At 39.5% G+C, this 20,099-nt stretch overlaps 1 protein-coding gene across 2 annotated transcripts in view; it reads right to left on the reverse strand.

The window, feature by feature from the left end:
• TAOK3 (TAO kinase 3) overlaps positions 1-20,099 on the reverse strand; it is a 213,513-nt gene that overhangs the window by 106,644 nt on the left and 86,770 nt on the right. For both annotated transcript variants that reach the window (XM_088449247.1, XM_088449246.1), the window contains 5 exons: positions 16,449-16,542; positions 15,683-15,764; positions 7,811-7,978; positions 5,005-5,208; positions 2,057-2,191 (listed from right to left, as the gene is read on the reverse strand). In XM_088449247.1, the coding sequence (XP_088305373.1) occupies positions 2,057-2,191; positions 5,005-5,208; positions 7,811-7,978; positions 15,683-15,764; positions 16,449-16,542 (683 nt within the window). The remainder of the gene's footprint in view (positions 1-2,056; positions 2,192-5,004; positions 5,209-7,810; positions 7,979-15,682; positions 15,765-16,448; positions 16,543-20,099) is intronic.

Here is a 20,099-nt window from a genome sequence, read left to right on the forward strand (position 1 = left end):
GATATCAACCCTTGATAACCACTAGCAGCCTGGGAGCCCATCAAAAAATATTTAGCTGCAAAACCCTTGCATTACTGTACCAGAGGTTACAGAAGGGTATGAAGAAACTTTTGTATGCAAACGAGGCACCAGAAATTAAACATCTAGCAAATGAAGTCTCCAAAATAAAAAATGACAAATGTAGTATGCACAGTACATTTAGAAAGCCAGTAGGATGAACCTTGCTGAGCAACGTGCAAGATCCTTCCACAAATGTGATGCTTTATGGATACATATTCCAAGAAGGGATATTTTCAGAAAGGGCCTACTTTATACTATTGCAAGAAAAGCCCTATATCAGATTATAAATCATGGCAAACTAAGAAATTTGGAAAACATCCACTACAATGTGTGATGTATATGTATAAAGAGAACAAAAATAGAAAAAATAAATCTAATTTGATTGCTAAATTGAAAAACTGGACATAACCAACTATTACATGTTCCAAAATCCAAGGCCAATCAGAAAATGGTGGCACAGTCAAGGATCATTAATATATGTATTTATGAGTTGGTATTTAACAACATGCTATCAAATTTTGTACATAGAAGGGTGTTTACATACAGTCATTATGCAAATATGTGATGGAGACAGAGTACTAAGAAGCCTGACTTATTTCTTGCTAACATGTGCAGTCTGACATTAAATTCATTTGTGCTAAAATTTAGTTTTTTGTACATGAGTAAGCATTTTTTTTTTAGAATAATCCTTTTAATTGCCTTTCATATCAGAAAACACATCTGAAAAGACAGGGAGAGGTACCATTCAACAGGAACTTTGGGGGATTATAGAATCTGAACAATTAAAAATGCTCCTTCTTATGATGACCATGTTATTGCAAAATATCATCTTGCCAGAAACGAACACTACAAATGCAGCATGTACAGGTGAACAGCATTCATGCCTTATCAGACACTGTGATGTACTATGCAATATGGCATATGCCAGCCTCTGGTCTATCCAGCAACAATTCTAGAATTGGATTTGTACTCTGGTGCCAGCCAGCATCACTGCATGTCGACAAAATCCGGGTCTGCCCCTTGTCCATAAATGTAGCATTCATAAGCACAACCAGCAATCCAATATAACAATTTTGGAGTAATAGTAGATTCTAAAATTAGATTGTGTGTGTATTACATATAATAATATAGTAAAAGGGGTGTGACAACCCCCCTCCCCTTTTTTTTCCTTTTTTTTTTTTTTGCAAGGACACCCATCTATTTAAGAAGGAACATCTGGAGGGTTATGCAAATTATAGCTACATAAAAATACCAAATTTATTATTGCTACACAGCTGATCCCTGAATCAATATATCCCTAAATGAATACCTACAGTAATAAGGAAAAAGCCATCATTATTATGTGTTATCACAACACAAACATGTATGCCTTCGTATGGCTTCTCAGTATACTAGACATAAACCACCCGTCACCAGCCAGGGAGGGTCAAGCAACAAAAACTCACCACTCATCACTAAAGGGGAAAGCTATACATAGAGAGAAAGGTTTAACGGAGGGCATTGATACACACAGGTGACATTAAAGGGAAAAAAAAAACCACACACACACACACACACACACAAAGAGATCCATCTTTCCAGAGACAGCTCCCTGTCCAGCTTGCATTTAATATTGCAGTATTACCAGCAATCTGCAAATAAATATATATATATATATATATATATATATATATATATATATATATATATTTCAATATCAGGGGATTTTGTATTCCATACACAGGGCTAGAATTCCTCCTTTGCAAGCCCTGGTTGCTATGCCAACAAACATTAAAACATGAACGACAGATAGGGGACGGGGGAGGGTAACCAAGAGATGCAAATCTCTTTTTATGGAGGGAGGGGTGATGGGGTTGAGGGTGCCAGGATGAGGTGAGGGGAAGGTGCAGCAGAAGACGATGGGGGGGTACTGGGAGGAGGAAAGAGAGGGGGGGGATGGGTGATGGCAGTGGAAAAAAAAATAACGGTAAAAAATTGGGATACATTGCAGGCTTACCAAAGATGCTGATTTGATTGTAGCGAATCGCTCGCGGGTCCGGTAATGAAGTGCCTGACTTTGCACTGACTGGGTAGGCCGCAGCTCAGGCCTGGGATCCCTGTGGTCCGCCTCATCACTTATGAATGCATGATCCTGCAGGAAGGGGTGAAAAGCAGGAGAAAGAAGTGTGGGGTGCTCCCGGCTGCCGCTGCTCTCTCAGCCCCGCTCCGTCCGCGCCAGCACGGCTGTATGAGATGCATAGTTTAACGTGATTCTTCCCCCACCCTCCCTCCCCCCCCGGCTGTCTCTCTCTCCCCGCTCTCCCGCTGTCTCACTCCCCCCCGGCTCCCCGTTCCGCTCCCCCCCTCTTGTTTTTCTCCTTAATTATGGATGTCTCCGTCCGCCTGCCCGGGGTTCAGTCCCTGCAGCTCCCACCGGGCGAGGGGCAGGAGGAGAGGCGGCAGCAGCCCATTGCAGCTGGAGCTCGGCGCGGGGTCAGCTGATCCTTCTACAGAGACGCCTGTGTGGCTGCTGCTCCAGCACCACCACCGCCACCACCACCACGGCAGCAGCAGCAGCTTCCCTAGCAGCTCCACCACAATCCCATCCAGCCGGAGGAGGAGGCAGAGGAGGAGGGGACGGGGAGGGAAGCAGCGATGTAGATATATTTATTTATATCCCACACGTACACACACACACACACACACACACACACAGTAACCCAATTGCTGCACAGGAATCAGGCCGGCCGCGGCTACACACAGAGCCCTGCCTCCCCTGTGCCGCCTGGCATACCCCCCTTTGGCTCAGGCACCGGAGCAGGGCTCCCTGTGCACGGCCGGGTGGCTCCTTTTGTCCTTTGGACGCTCTATTTTTGGGGTTTGGTTGTGCAGTCTCCTCCCCCTCTGGCTGGAACGGATCTATTTTTGGGGTGGCGGTGGGTCGCTGGCACGGCCCCTGTCCGCGCAGTCTGGCTGCAGGTGTAGCCGGTGCCGCCGCGCCTCGGCTCCAGCCGTCGTTGAGCGATCGCTCCTCTAGACCCTGCTCCGTTCTAGCACTTTCCAGCCTCGCTGAGGAGGGCTCAATGGGCTGCTTGCTTTTTTTTTTTTTTTTTTAAAGAGACAGTGTGATCACAAAAATATATATTACATTTCCACAGCTGTCAAGGACAGGGAACACCCCCAAAATGGTGGCATTTGCTATTGTGAAATACAAAAAAAAAAAAAAAAAAAAAAGACAGTGAATGCTAAAGTTTTACACAGTGCAGACAATGATGTGCCACAGAGGAGGGATGCCAGCTAGGGAGAGCCCAGAGATGATGGGGAGGAGGAGGACCAACCAACAAGGCCTCTCATCCTACCTTCTATTGTTGTTGGATTAAGGACCACAGATTCTGGACTAATATACCATAATCCCTGCACACACCATTTAGTGTTTATGTACAGGCTAGATAGGTCTCAATATACTGGTGTTTTCCCCTTCTGTTTTTTTGGAACAGATTCATTTAGGATCTGCAGTTTATGCACATATAACGACCAGGCTATCAAATTATAATTATTCTACAAAAATCATTACATTTTACATAGATCTTATATTGTTTATTATAAAGAAACACATGGAATAATTTTGAATTTTTTCTAAATCATAAATTTTAGGATTTTCCAGATACTATATTTTTAAATTATTTGTCAATTTTGCATCCATCTTGTTACAAGTTTTATTTAAGTGCAACACTGTCAATATTTGAAAGAAAAGAGGTGCAACCTGCAAGATACTAGAGCAGTGTTACTATGGCATTCTGCAAACAAAAATGCCTACAATTAACTTCTGTCCCAACAACAATGAACGGTGTCTAAAAAACGGGACAGGCTACATAAAAGGCAGTTGTCATCAATATGATCTCCCATGTGAATCACCCACACGGACAATTAACCATCATTTGTCATAGAACATTGTTGTCACAATAAAGGTCTCCCTCCCTAAAAGGTTTTTGTCATGTCATGTCAACCTCACTGTCAATTACATATGGCAACAGACAATGGATATAACACTAACACTAAAACAACAGTTCTAAAGATCACAATCAAATCTGGGCTCATGTTGCAGGTGTGATGGTTAATAAAACATAAAATTTTGTAGGATTATTAGTTTTATTTTAGAACAGTTTCTGGTCATATTTGGTTGCCTGAAATGGAGCCTTTCAAAATATTGAAGGGAAAAAAACCTGCATTTCTTTCAAGTCCATTTTAAGAGTTTTTCAAATACTACAAAAATAATATGGGTAGTTATGTAACCTCCCTGCTAACCTAAGTAGTAAAAATAGAAATGTTCAATTGCCTTCACTACTGTCTTGCTATATTTGAGTGGATTGTCTCACATCCACTATGCAAACCCCGCACATTGTATTACAAATTGGGTAATAAACCTCCTCTTGTTGAATCTCTGATCTCTACCAAACATTTGACTCTTCTTCACAGCCAGTCATGGTCGACAGCATGGTTATGCAATATAAAGATCAATTCTATTACTAAATAGCATTCTATTAGTTGGGGCTTTAAAGAATTACCAACCGGAGGGGTGTTTGATTTCTGGGACGCTACTACAGAGCTATGCCTGCATGGTAACTACGGCATGCGTCAGCCATGTTGGTTATGCTGTGGCGAATAGAAAAGAGTAAATGCTGTCCTAGAGAGAAGCAGAGAAGGCCAGAAGAGTTTTACTTATTTTAATATATGCCCCCTTCCACACACTTCATATTAAAACCCAGAAGTTAACATTTTGCCAATTTAGGTTTCAATTTATTCTAACATAACTAATTAATAAACCATTCATAAAACATTTACTTTGAGTGACAGTCTACTAGTATTCAACCCATTTGTGCTAGGTAGTGCTATATAAAGAATAAAGTATCTAGCAGGGCAATGTAAACTTGAAGTCTCCGTTTCCCACTGAAAAGTCTTGCTTACCTTTTTGGGAACCAAAGAAGAGGTGGAATCATAACTGCAGCTATAATTTGGCATCATGATCAGGTCTGGGCTCATGTCCATTACCTCTTGCATGCTGTTCACACTGCTGTTCTGGCTACCCGTGCTGACTGACATACTCGGTATGGAATGGTTGCTGCCAAGGCTGTCCATCTTTCTGGGAAGGTTGGTCCCATGCTCGCTGTCCTACATACGTTGCAGAATGGTTTTCACAGATTACCAGTTGCACATGCATCATCTACATCTAATAATCCATTTTCTGTTATTTTGTGGAAAACATTTAAAAGCCAAGTAGATAACAAATCGTGAAAGTATATTAAGCGTGAGACTTTACAATATCAAGTATTAGATCTGTAGCTTTTCTTCATTATGGTCACTGGTTTCACACTTTTTTCAGTGTATTACAAACCAGCATGACTGTGGCAATGTGTATTGCTTTCTTTTTAGTTGGGGCTCTAGGCTCATAAGCTGTAACTAGTACAGATATATGGATCTAATACAGGGGTTCCAAATCGAAAAGGCTTTAGAACAAAACTGACAGATTGTATAGTAGAACTCCCGATCCATGGTAAACTTTTAGCTGCATGGTTAATCTGCACCATACGGTCCAAGATAATCAAGGTTCTACTGAAACAGTATATGAACTACCCAATATTAATATCAATCATTTTTTTTTTTCAGAAATGTGTCAGTTTAATTGGAATTGTACACTTGACAAAATTCTATATTAATCATTTATACAAGAGTATTTTTGCCCATTATGGGGGGCATACAACAAAAAGTGATGGACGCGGTGTGTCGTTATGGAATGGTACATTGCATTCGCCAATATTGCAAGTTTCCCTTACGCCCCACAGAGGTCAGCATTACCATAAACGGCCCCTATGTGCGCAGCTGGCCGCAGCACATCGCTCTGAATCAAATTCCCCCCTATACGTGGTAGAGAAAGTAGCAAATTTATTTCTGTCCTATTCAAATAATGACATGAAGCCACATTGGTAACCACAAGGACACTAAAAGTCTGCTACTTCGCACATTCCTCACTGGGTAATCCCTACATAATTAATTCATATCAGATAGAATGGTGAAGTCAATAAATAGAATGCAGGCAAAACTTATAGCCCTTGCTGGAGTTTGAATGGTCCATTTTTTTTTTTTTAAAGTTAACAAAAAAGATATCAGTGGGTGTATTAAGTTTAAACATAATGCCAAATGATATCAAGTGACAACCAAGTATACTTGTGGTACTTAAATGGGGCTGTAAACTGTAGAAATAAAAGCTCTGTGTTAAATAAACATTACGTTTGGGAAATATACAGTCATCTGTGCACCATAAAAAATGTTAGCTCAAAATCCTAAAATTAAAAAAAAAAGACAAAAAGAAAACAAAAGCTCTTTGCTCAACATACAATGATCATATTCATTGCATCAGTTTTCACTACTCAAATAAAAAAAAATCTAAATTATCTGTTTTAGTAGTCAAAGCTTAATAAACTGTCAACTATTATGCATAACAAAATAACATTTCTAAGTTAGGTTTCACGAAACATGGTTTATGATAAAATATACTTAAAATAATAAATAAAAAGGTAAACTATTGAATATAAAATTAACCTCTGTATGTATTACAATTTAATTAACATAATTAAACTATACCAGAGAGCAATTAAAATGGAGTGAGTTGGAACATCAACATTACTATTAAAAAGGGAATTCCGAGGTCCCATACAAATAAGATACATTTAGGTGCAGTTCAGTCCTTTCCATTGAAGGAATGGTGCACAGTGAAACAACAGTACATGGTAGCAATGTACAGTCTTTGTACAAATTGATTGCGTGTAAAGTTTACTTAATCTATGTAGCATTTCAACATAAATTAAATGAAGGTATATCTTTTGATGTGTTTAATTGGGAATACCTATTATCGTGAGATTATTATAAACCCAAAGAATCCAAGCATTACTGTGCACTTTTCTATATGCTGGAAGTTTAGAAGGGTCTTCACAGCTGCTTATGGATTTACCCTAAGTAAAAGGAGGTCTTCTGTCCTTATTCAAGGAGAGCCCATTTATTGTACAAACTGTACTTAAATGTCTAATTAAATGGTCAACAGCCTATACTACACACTGGCAGAATGCCAGGACCATAAGTAAATCGCTCACAGTTTTTATTGATTGATCGGGAGATATGTTTGCAAGTGCCTTGATTATGGTGCTGAACGATGGAATAGGCTGAATGTACATCCATAACTATGTAGTTGTATTACATCTATATAGTCATGTCCACAAGTTTATTTAGAAAATAAAATTAGTAATTTACACCTGTCCCATTCTGAGCTCAATGGAAGCTAGTAGAAGAGTTCCTAAACCTTCGGCAATGACTAAGCAAGCATTTGCATGGCACCAGATGATCAAGTAAGGAACTTTTATATTAATTTGCAGTCATTTTGTGTTTTCTGCTGTATTTCAGAGAACAAGATTAGTTCACATGTTCCTTAAACGTAGGTAAAAAAAGAAGGAGTATAAATACCAAATTAAGTGTTTTAAATTACAAAAAAAAAAAAAAAAAACTAGCTTGTGAAACAGACACTATTCTGTTCAATTAGATATACTACGGTGCTTTACATTACAGAAGCGCATGCCATCTTCAACATATATTGCACGCAATGCACAGGGTGGCGTTATTGCCGATTCTTATAAAGTACAGGATAAGCATATGATTGTTATTTTTTTATATAATACTCTGTATTGCCCAACAGTTGTTCATGCGCTTAAGAAACATGCCTTACCTCATCATCTTCTTGAGACTCATTCAATGGACCATTGCGGGATTCCTGGAAGAGTATTTTTTTCATTTTTCTATACTGTAAATTATCCAACTCTCTCACAGCATCCTTAGTCCTCTGGATCAGATCTAGCAGCACGCGTGTTGGCCTCTCTCTCCGCACAAAGTCATGCTGCAGCCCAAAGAAGCAGGACAGAATAGAGAAGAATTTAATACCTCATTTAATAGTCTAAGTGGTGAACAATGTGTCTAATCCATTGTAAATACAAATAAAATTAAGAGGAAAGTATAATATGAATTCCTCAAATGAAACTGTGTATTGTATGTTTACAGAATCTATTCCGTTTTTGCTTCAATGCTAATTATAAGCGGCCTGTACTCCTGTAAATTGAATTTTAGGGACCATTCTATACACATACACAAGTAAAATATAATCAACAAAATAAACTATTCTATTAATTTGCTACATCTCTGCAGTACATAATAATGTATTCAATATGCTACTTTTATCTCTGCCCAAATCATTAGTCATTAATATCACAGTACACATGATATTAAGTCCTTGTTGATAATACCTTAAAGATGGTGAGTGAATGGAAGAAATACCTGATTGGAAAGGTGAGCAGTACATAAAGAGCTATTTTGTTCACAAACCTCCTTCTCCCAAATGGATTTAAAGTTTTGCTGCTCCAAATTTTGAGGTGTTAAGTATACGGTAAAGAAAAAGAACCTAAAAAGAGTGTGTGAGAGCATCGGGGTGAGCAACTAACTGCTAAACGGATTCCCCTGGTGTCGCTAGTGATGGGGCATGTGACAATACTTTGTGGAAACTCATTCAGTCCATTTTATAAATCATTAACTTATCAGCAGTTTCCTTTCAGCATCTAAAAGGGAGAATTTTATTTTTTACATCTGTCTTAATACCAATAAAAAAATATTTGTTGCTTACATTATGGTATGGCTAGAGGTGGATATGACATTATACCCTAGCTTGGGTGGCTTTGTTCTCTATCAAGGTGAAATTGATTCCATCACAGAACATTTACATTGCACAAAGTTTCTAACCTGACATATATTTACTATTAGGGTCTCTTGAAGCAGCAATAAAAAAAAATAAAAAAAGGTATTATTTTGGTTGCCAACTCTTTGACCAAAGTGTGCACTGCAGCAGTACATGCTGGATAACCTGGAAACATCATGAGGTCATTATCAGGAATAACAGCATATAGGGGTACCAAATCCAATCTCCCCAGTGCACTATTAAGATTTTGTAGAACTTAAGCTGCAATCAGGACCCAACAAGATCTGAAATTTTTCTCCATAAGAATATACAAATAAATTGTTTAAAAATCAGAAAATGTGATTTCCGGAATTTTTTGTTCTGATTCTGTCTCTCACAGTTAAAGTGTACCTATGATGGAAATTACAGACCTCTCTCATCTTTTAAAGTGCAACAACTTGCACAATCAGTGGCTGTCCAAATACTTTTTTGCCCCACTGTATACAAGTACTCATATAACACATGTGAGCTTCCATAATTATATTTTAAAAAATGTTAACTAATCAAAATATGTTGTATACAAGGTCACTGTTGTCCCCAAGATAGGTAATTTTAGTTTTTGTTAAAAACTTTTTAAAGCACGAGATGTAGGATCAGATGACTTCTCCTCCCCAGGTCCCCAGGAAAACGAGTTGAATTGCAATTTACCAAAACTTTCATTGTATTAATTTGCTGATTATAAAAATGCAACAGTTGTGAACGCAAACTTTTTCAATGTCTACAAATAGAATTTTTTATTTAGATTTTATTTCATATTGGAATTGTTTGTTTATTGTAAACCTCTACATGTACTGTACTCTAAACTGCAATATGTATTAGTATATTTTTTCTACACTGCTTCAATAAAAATAAAATAATAATAAAAAAACTTTTAAAGCTAGACTACTATTTATTACTATTTTGATTTACATTATGCAGTGTTATTTTAAGTTTACGGATGGGTTAGATGATGGATAGTTAAAGAAACAGACACATTAAGTAGTCTGTCTGCAGAAATAAGGTAAAGGGTTTAATGATTAAAAATTTACTGAAAATAACCTGTAGCAAATCATCACATTCTGAATCAGAACCAGATAACCATCTCCCTCAGGCCTGGAGGCTGGTTAAAAGTAATAATACTCTTATTGCATTGGTGATAAAATCTTTGAAAATTTTATCTTCTGACTCATCAATTGTTACCCACCCTGTCGGCCAGGAAAATGCAGTAAGGTTTTCAAACTACAAATAGTATATCAGTTGAAAAGTCTAAAGGTGGGTACACACCTGACAGATATATCTGCAGATGATGGTCGTTCATACACACTGAACGGCCATCATCTGTGTCTTGCTGCGTGTCCTGACGACCAGGGGGCGGGTCCTGGCGGACGGGAAGGCGTGTCCCACTTTCCTCATGGCTGCTGCTGTGTGTGTGTACGGGAGGTTTTCAGACCACCCGTACACACCTGCCGATGTACAGATATGTCTGCAGACATATCTGTCCATCGGCTGTGCAGCACAGTCAATGCGATATGTCGGTGAACGCCGACATTCACTGACATATCGTGGGTACACACTGCCCGACGGGCAGCATATACACTGGCCGATCAATTGATCGGCCAATGTATCTGTCAGTGTGTACCCAGCTTTATGGTGGGTACATGCTATACAGATATATCTGCAGATGATGGTCTTTCATGCACACTGAACGGCCATCTGTGTCTGGCCACGAGTTCCAGCGGCAGGGGGACGTGTCCCGCCCCCCTCCCCGCGGCTGCCGCCATGTGTGTACGGGAGGTCTGCAGACCGCCCGTACACACTTGCCGATGGACAGATATGTCTGCAGATATACCTGTCCATCTGCTGTGCAGCGCAGCCAATGCGATGTCTGTGAAAGACGACGTTCACCGACATATCGCGGGTACACACTGGCCGACGGGCAGCAGATATATTGGCCAATCAATTTAGCGTCCAGTATATCTGTCCATATGTGCCCAGCTTAAAAGGTGCTTTTTTCATATGGTACACTGTATCGGTCCCTTTTTATTTTGATATAATTTTATTTTCTTATAACTAGTTCTGGAAACAAGGAAGAAATCTGTGCAGATTTCTCCAGAGTGTGGAAGCTACTATACATTTTTTATTACCTTGTAATTTAGGTGAGTACTTTTTCTCTAAGTACAGGTAACTTTTTTAATTAGAAAAAAAGGCATTGGTACTGGACAATTAAATACTGCTCGTACTTATGTCAAGATACGTCTTGACAACATCCTTTAAGGAAGAATCAGACATCCTACTTTCAGCACTTCAAAGTGTGTTCATTGCCAAAACTAGTTCTAAAATTTGTCACAAACAAAATTTTCAGTATGTCCAAAACTCTAATATAAATCCTCCTCAGCACCTTTATGTCTAATTAACTTTGCCATTGGTTTATTATTTTATCCTGTTTCTACCTTTATTGAAACCATACATGATTTACAATAACCATTTGTACTCCCTGGATACCTTCTAACTGAGGACGAACCATATACAATTTAATGGCTGTCGTGGCCCAACAGTTGTCCCTTCTTGTGTGATCCTCTCACTTGAATTCTCACACAATATCGCTCTTGGGTAGACCCTTCCCTGGCTAACATTTAAATGGGTGGATACCACTGCTATCCATCAGGTGATTTTTTGTTTGCTGTTTGCTTCTATTTAACATATTGACAGCTGATTTATGATTAGGCAAGGGGTTTATTTAAATTTTACACTTGGATTATACAGTTCAAGTTATTTGACAGTCCAATACATCTGAAATTAAACTTCCAGAATATAAAGATATTAAAGACTGGCACAAGACTGCATTTTTAGGTATACAAGAAACCTGGTGACCACAACTAGACCGTACATGTCTCCAATTGTCATGGACCAAAAATATTACATCTATTCCAGAATCGCAATTTTTATGTGTTATCCTCAACCACTTCAATTCACAGTAATGGTATATAATAGTAATGGTATATGTATTCCTAATTCCAAGAGTGGTTTCTCAAAAGACATCCTTGATGGATGCATCAATCAAGTCAAACAGTTTTCACACATGAATCCACTGACCACATGTCAGAAAACTCAACAGGTAACCAATTTTGTGTTTCCGGGTAGGACATACAAATTTTGTAGTTCTCAGGCAGACAATTTGTCCAAGTTAGGTCATATCCTGGGCATAGATGAAAACCTCATTTTTTCTAAACATGGAAACCAGGGGGGGGGGGGGGGATGGACTGGGGGGTTGCACTGCGGAAGAGCAGCGGGCTTCTGCAGGCTGAGTTGACCAGGGTCCCTAAAACTAGTTATTAATATTTTGATATGTCCCTGTATGCTTTATTATATGGGTAATGCCTGAAGCATAACTTCAAATCAATTTTTAGTGACACTACACCAACATTCAAACAGGACTGAGGGACAAATCCATGTCTGGACATTTTGTGAATTTAAAGTATCTTCAACTCACTTTAAAAGCGATAACTGGTCATGTCACACCACTTACTCTGTGCAATGAGAAAGTCAATGAACTTTTAGAAATGGAATCAAGAAGGATCAATAGACCAAACTGTTTCCCCAAAGGGGTTAAACAAATACATAAGTTTACAATGTATCATGGTACCAGGTGTGTTTTTGTCTTGGCTTGCCATCTCCAACTTATACGTGAAGCACCACTTCCACTTAATATGTATGGGAAATAGTACAGAAGGGTATGGAGACTAGTTTCGGTTAAGCTGGAACTCGAAAAGTAAAAATCACTTGATGACTTCAAAGTCATCAAGTGACGAAACATGCTGAGCATGGCTTACTGACGTGGACGTGTGACATCATCAGGTATTCCCAGAACCGGCGGTGGTCCGCTGAATTGCTGTCTGCAGCGTGGCCTGTCAATTACACCAGGATCCGGAGGACCATCCATGGTGGAGTTTAAGGGTTTAAACTTTGATGTACGTGAGCAAATGTTAGAAGTAAAATTGTTGTTTTTCACATAATCAGGAGTGTGCTCTCCTTTCAACTTACTTACTTCTAGAATCTATCGTCTTTATATATATCCCCAATGGCGGCACTCAGCGGTCTATATATCAAACGATAGATGAAAAGCACACCAGTGCTCTAATCAACATTTCGGGCTTTACTCGACCGTCGTCTAGCTACAAATCATGTATGCATTTTTTTTTTTATTTCTGAGATAAAGAGTAATACGCTGCCCTTATTAATATTGTAGGACCGCACACAAAGTCCTTGAAGTATATTAGGTTGCTCATCTTTCCATTTATCCCTTTGGACCATACTTGCCATCTTTGTAAATCTCCTCCCCGGGAGAGGGCCAGAGAGAAGCTTCTGTTGACATTTTCAGGGGGTGGGAGCGGACGGTAAACGTCATCAAGCCCCACCACAGGAAAAGGCAGCGATTTGCGTAATTTTAGCCCCGCCCCCTACTCACGGACCCAAAAATTCCCAATAAAATCTCCGCATCCTGCCCACTTCACTAACAAGGGGGTGGGATGCGGGACATATGCCTACTCTTCTGGGGGTGCGTGGGGTTACCCCAAAATTGTGAGCCTCCCACAACTTTCAGGAGCATAAGCATGTATGCTTTTGTACTTCTTACCAAGGATGATTCTCCCCAACAATGTGTACATAGACTTTAAAGTTCTGAAACAAAGTGAAGTTACAGTCAGAGTTTTCATTCTGCTTGGAACAATGCTTTAGAGTTATTTTTCTCTCGACTATATTATTTTATCATATCGGAATTTTTGTCATTACGGGGGTGTGTGTGTGCGTGTTATATATGTACACATATATACACACACACACACACACACGCACCAGAAAGGGGTACAATGGCGGCACTTACGGGTCCTTTATGAGAAGAATCACTCTGACAAGCTGGGTCACTCCTTGTTCAACGTTTCGGTCACATAGACTTTTATAAAGAACACAAATGGTCTATGTGACCGAAACGTTGAACAAGGAGTGACACAGCTTGTCAGAGTGATTCTTCTCTTAAAGGACCCGTGAGTGCTGCCATTGTACCCCTTTCTCTTGTCTGCATAAGGTTATTCATTAACCTTTAGGAGGGCACCTATTGGTATGGACATATGCTGTGTTAGTGATAGCCTGCTCATGTGCCATTTCTGGTCTTTTTCCTCCAGTTTGTCTACATCTGGTAGGGTGCTTGAAGATTGTACTCACATAGGGATCCATGTGGTTTATGGCTTTAAGGCTTGTGCCTTTTCCTTTCTATTACTGGCAATGATTTTGGTTACATTTAATAAAAGTAAACTTACCTATAGAAAACCTTCTCTACAGTGACATAATATTTAATGGTCTCATCACATAGTATCGAAAGGCAAATGCATTGTATACACTGCTGAACATATATAGAAATTACCTAAATAGACAAGGCTTGTGACCAAGATTACAGTTTTCAAAAGCTGAGCAATGCATCAATGTTACCACAGCCCCATAAGATTGTTTTTAGAAGCTAAAACCCTTTCTGGCTTTCAGGAAGGAGAATCTAGAGACCTAGTTAATTCCACAAAAAATCCATTTATGATGAATGTGCTTGGTCCTTATATGTTCCTGCAACCAATATCCCTTCCATACAAATATACTTTTTAAGTATCTCCTTGCATTTATTAACACTAGATTTTAGTTTAAACTTTACATTACATAGAATTGTTACTTTATATGCCAAATAAAAAAAAAAAAAATAGAAAAATGGATGGATATGCAGTTCAGAAGGAAATGCCACCAAGACAGTATGTGCGTTTGCAGGACAAATGGATCAACTTCCAGAAAGAAACATTATAAACCTGTGAGCCTGTTAAGAGATTACCTGTGCGTGCAGTATGTGAACCAATGAACATAGCATGAGCTGTGATGAAACACTAACACATGCACTAATCCAGAAAGAAAAAATCCCCATGTGCTTCCCATAAACATAAATAAAATCAAATAGTGGTAATTTTGCTGTCAGATTTATTAATGAACATAAAAAAAGGACTAGTTTAGGAGCACTTCTAAAATGGAGTATCCAGCTGTAAAGCAGGAGATTTCCTCTTCATCTACCCCATGTCACATAGGGCCTGATTCAGATTTGGGAATAGAGAAAGAAAGGGCAAGTAACTGTGCATCTTGGTAAAACCATGCTGCACTGCAGGTGGGGCAGATTTAAAATGTGCAGAGAGATTTAGATATGGGAGGGAGGTGTCCAAACAGACATCTAAATTGCAGTGTAATAAAGCTGTACAGCATTTGTGGGCTACATACAAAAGCAGACAGTATTTACCCTACATACACAAAAATATATGTATTTGCACAGTTACTTGCTCCATCTTACTTTATTCCGAAATCTGAATCAGGCTCATAGCCCAAAATGGGATTTATAGGGAAAAGGATGCCACTCCGATGTAACATTGGTAATACTCTGCACTTGCAAATAAGGTAAGATACAAGACCAACCTAGAACAAGCTGAGGATGCTAAATTGGGCAATATTTATAAAATTGTGGGGGGCACTTTCAAAAAATTTTAGGGAATTTCTGCATACTCATGTCATGGTAACCTGTTTTTGCACATGTTTTACCCCATGACTATTTTTATCATATATTGCAAATTATTTCTTACAACCACTTAAACAAAATTTAAAAACCTTAATATAGGCCCGGTTACTTAGTGTGACGCACAGAGCCGCAGAAACGATAGCTGCAAAGAGCAGGCCGAAGGTGGGGTAAGAACTGGCTAGCAATAGAGTTATAGGTGGTAATGTAGCTTTGATTGCTCAAACCGTGACTGAACAGCAGGCTCTCACCTTCAGTAGCTCTGCTGATGTGGGACGTTCCTGAGGTATTTTCTGCAAACAGTAGTCCACAAATCCCCGGAAAGAGTCCGTCCTGATGAAGAGAACGCACAATTCATTTATTTATTACAAGTACCAGATTTATATATACAATGAAAACAAACTAAGGGATTCAGACCGCCGGCATCCCGTACACATCCCATATAAATATATACAGGACAGAACTCAATCAAAAGGAGCCATAGTCCTTCTACTACTTTTACCTTTTGTATTACAGAACACATAACAAGATTGGGTGTGGTGATTATATAACCCGTTCAAGACCAGTATACATTTATTAAATAATATTAAGTTACTATAATTATTAACTGCTCTAGAATCCCTCAACCAACATTTTTGAGCTTAGAAATTGTGAACACAGATTTGACAACACTCCTACCAGATTCTCTTCTCATTATAGCTTGTGTAAAAAGTGTTACACAAGCATAGAATTTAACACTTCTTACATCCATCTGTTCTTGATATGTTAATATTGACAGGATCGGAAATACTGAAAACATTTATTATTGATTTGAAATGTTAGACTTGTTTCAGGTCATATGATCATAATTGACAAAGTATCTTCTGAAATTTGATTATTATTTGCAAAGAATTTGTTGTACATACACAGGGAGAGAGGTGGTGACTGGGTGTTACATTTGCTCAGGTAACAAGTAAACATGCACTATATTTATTCAATACAAAAAGAAAACTGTATCTTCTAGATATTGAGACTTACCATTCATTAGACTGTAGTGTAGGGGACTCATTCTGGGCTATGTGATATAAGGCACTCATTGCGTTCATATTGAATAGTGGAGGCTTTCTTTCAGCTAAATAAAACAAGAAAAAAATTATTACGAGAGAGAATAGGAGGATCCGGAACATGCAGAAACACAGCAAAGTATGTGCACACTAAATGTAAGAGCTGTGTAGTGTTGTCATACAATACAATCCAATTATTTTAATTTCCTTGGTTATTCTAGGGAAGCCATCTATAAAAGCTTACCCCATCCCATAACAACTTAGAAACAGTAAAACATTTACAGGTAACATAGTGACGAGCTTTTAATATCTGTACGTAATACTCAGTTATAAAAAGAAAAAAGTAAGACTGTAAATAAATTATTATATATATATATTATATTAATTATACACAGGGCAAAAGCATAGAAGATTCAATCAATCAATCAAAAAAAAAAAAAAAATGTACCACCTGCTGTATAAGAACCTTCTTAGGTAAAGTATAAAAGCCTAAACAGTAACATCAGCAGGTTTTAAAATATAGCGTTATGGTAGACTTACCTAGATAACCACAGGGATACCATGGGGATATTATGGTTGGAAGACCAGGCACCAAACAGTTAAAGCTTTGGCTCCCAGAATGCCCTGGGTCCTCCTCCATATACAGTATACCCCGCCCCTAGCCCTAGGACTTCAGTTTAACAAGCCTAAAGGCAGGAAAAGGGAAGAGGAGGAGGAAGAACAATCGTATAACAAACACTCTTACAGAAGATGAGGGAATCTGTGACAGAAAGAAAATCACCCAATGAAGCCAGGTGCATCAGGGTGGGCGCCCTGTGGACCTCAAAGAAAAGGAGTTATCTAGATAAGTCTACCATAACGCTATATTTCTTATTCAGGGTCCATAGGGATCCACATGGAAACCAAGGGGATGTCCTAAAGCAGCTCCCCAAGTGTGGGGGACACTCCTGAGCAGAAAGAAGAACTTGTCGCCCAAAGGAAGCATCCTGAGAGGCAAAAGTATCAAAGGCATAAAACCTAAGAAAAGTGTGGACAGAAGACCACATGGCAGCCTTGCACAACTGTTCAGCAGAGGCACCACGACTGAATGCCCACAATGGCCCTACAGACCTAGTAGACTGTGCTGTCACCGTGCTTGGGACAGGAAAATCAGCCTGTGTGTACACCTGAGAGATAGTCATGCGTAACCATCTAGCCAGAGTCTGCTTATTAGCTGGCCATCCTTGTTTGTGAAAACCATATAATACAAAAAGAGCATCTGAATTTTCTAACAGTTTGTACGCTCCACATAAATACAGAGAGCACGAACTACATCCAGGGAGACTTCACCTACAGAAAGGTCTGGAGCCTGAAAAGCTGGAACAACAATTTATTAATTCTCATGAAAACGGGACACTACCTTAGGAAGGTAAACCCTCAGCTTTATCCTGGTGAAAAATCAAAAATGTGGAGGGACAAGAGAGCGCTGCCAAATCAGAGACTCTGCGAGCAGAAACAGCAAGAAGAAACAGTGTCTTTGCTGTCAACTACTTAAAATCTACAGATTCTAAAGGTTCAAATGGGGAAGCTTGTAACCCCTTAGGAAAGAAAGCTAAATCTCATGGTGCTACCGGTGGAACAAAAGGAGGCTGAACTCGCAGGACTCTTTGGAAAATTTTTTTTAACATCTGGTAATGAAGCAATCTTCTTCTGGAACCAGACTGACCTGCACTCTCAAAGTGGCCAGACGGATACCCTAGTCTAACCCTGCCTACAGAAAAGCCAGTATCATGGAAATAAAATTTTTGAATCATTGCGCCCTAGAGTACCATCATTGTTTTCACGGCACCCCTAAGCCAAACGTTTGTAATTGGGAAATTCGGAAATAATGTAGTAAAGTAGTAAAGTGAAGTAAATTGTGCTTACCTGTTATCCTTAGGTTCAGTAATGTGGTTATGTACAGATTTAAGCTTCCGTTTATCCACATATTTACTTTACATTGACCATAATTTGATTTGTTACTGGACCACCAACATGAGACACCCCTGCAAGTGTCCTGAGACAACCCAGGGTGCTACGGCGCACAGTTTTGGAACCACTGCCTTAGGATCATATTCCTTATGAGAACACCATTGACCAAAAAAATGCCAAACTCTGTAATGCGAGCAGAAGCAGGCTTCCATGCTCTAAGCATCATTTGAGTAACAGAACTAGAAAATCCCTTTGCTTTTAGGATGGAAGATTCAAGAGCCACGCCCGTCAAAGTCAGACAAGGCAAGTCCGGATGTCGGCAGGGACCCTGTGTTAGCAGTCCTGCCACCGAGGAAGAGGATACGGACTATCTACCGACAGATTTTGTATGTCGTGAACCAATGACGTCTGGGCCAAGCAGAAGTCACCAGTATTACTGTTCCTCCTTCCTGCTTGAATTTCCTGAGATCTCTTGGGAGATACGCCAACTTGAAGTCCCATCTTACTGCCAGTGTTGTCCACGAAGGCTGCTGATGGGTCTCTGGACCTGGCCCCATACCTGGGGAACTTGTGGCGTGACGACATGAGATCTCTCTCATTAAATGCGTTACCTCCCACTTAAAACATACAGAACGTGGGAAAGGATACAATGATTTTATCCTCCTATCTACATAAAACCGCTTATCAGGGTTACCCCATGCCTCCTCAATAAGCTCAGTGAATTCAGTTTTGACCACCTTTCAGTGGTGGTTAAACACCGGAGTCTTCTTACTATGAGCAGATCATCATCCTGAATATCTAAGACTGATTTAACCGCCTTCATCAAAGAATTAACATCCACAGTAGATGGATGATCCTCCTCCCCAGAAGTAGATCCTGGAGAGGAATCCTGTGCATCATCGGATTCCTCTGATGATGCGTCTGAATCCATATGTTGGGCAGACTGAGCTACAGACAACTTGCGTTTAGGCGCTTTAGTCACTACTGGTCTGTTATCAACATTAGATGGTGCCACACTTTAACTAGAATGGCCATCAACATCCCTTATTGCGGAATGCATATGAGGTGAAAACATATGTGGACAACCCATCCAAGGAGGCATCGATGGAGTAGCCAAACAATCCACCACCTGCATCATAACTTGGGACAAAGGGGCAACCCAAGATGGCTCTTGTCCAACAATAGGTAAACCGGACTGGTAAGGTGGTACTTTATAACAGTCAACACACAAACCCTCCTTTATGTCCTGTGAGGACACACAAGCCTTATATGATTTACATGAAAACAGCACAGGTGGCTCCTCCTCCTGTTTCCGTTTATCTTTTGACATATTCAAAGTAAAGGCACAATCACAAAGTTATGCAATAGCCTACATAAAATCTCAATGAATGTGAAGTACTTCAGAAAGAAATAATGATAGTTATAATTGATAGATAGAAATAAAAACAGTATCAGTCAGTAGCTAGCAAACAGTCACATACAATGCACATGTAATATAATTACAATTGGCTCTAAATCAGCTACAGCAACGCAAAGGAATGTTAGGACATAGAGCACTATATACCTTAACCTAGGGAGAGGTACATAGGGAGACTTGACCCAGTCCCTCCTGAGACCACAGCTACCGGGTGCACTGCGTGGGCCGTGAGTGTCTCATACACGTGGAGGGTAGGCG

Source organism: Taudactylus pleione, unplaced genomic scaffold, assembly GCF_031769625.1.
Source record: "Taudactylus pleione unplaced genomic scaffold, aTauple2 ptg000479l, whole genome shotgun sequence".
NCBI classification, from domain to species: Eukaryota; Metazoa; Chordata; class Amphibia; order Anura; family Myobatrachidae; genus Taudactylus; species Taudactylus pleione.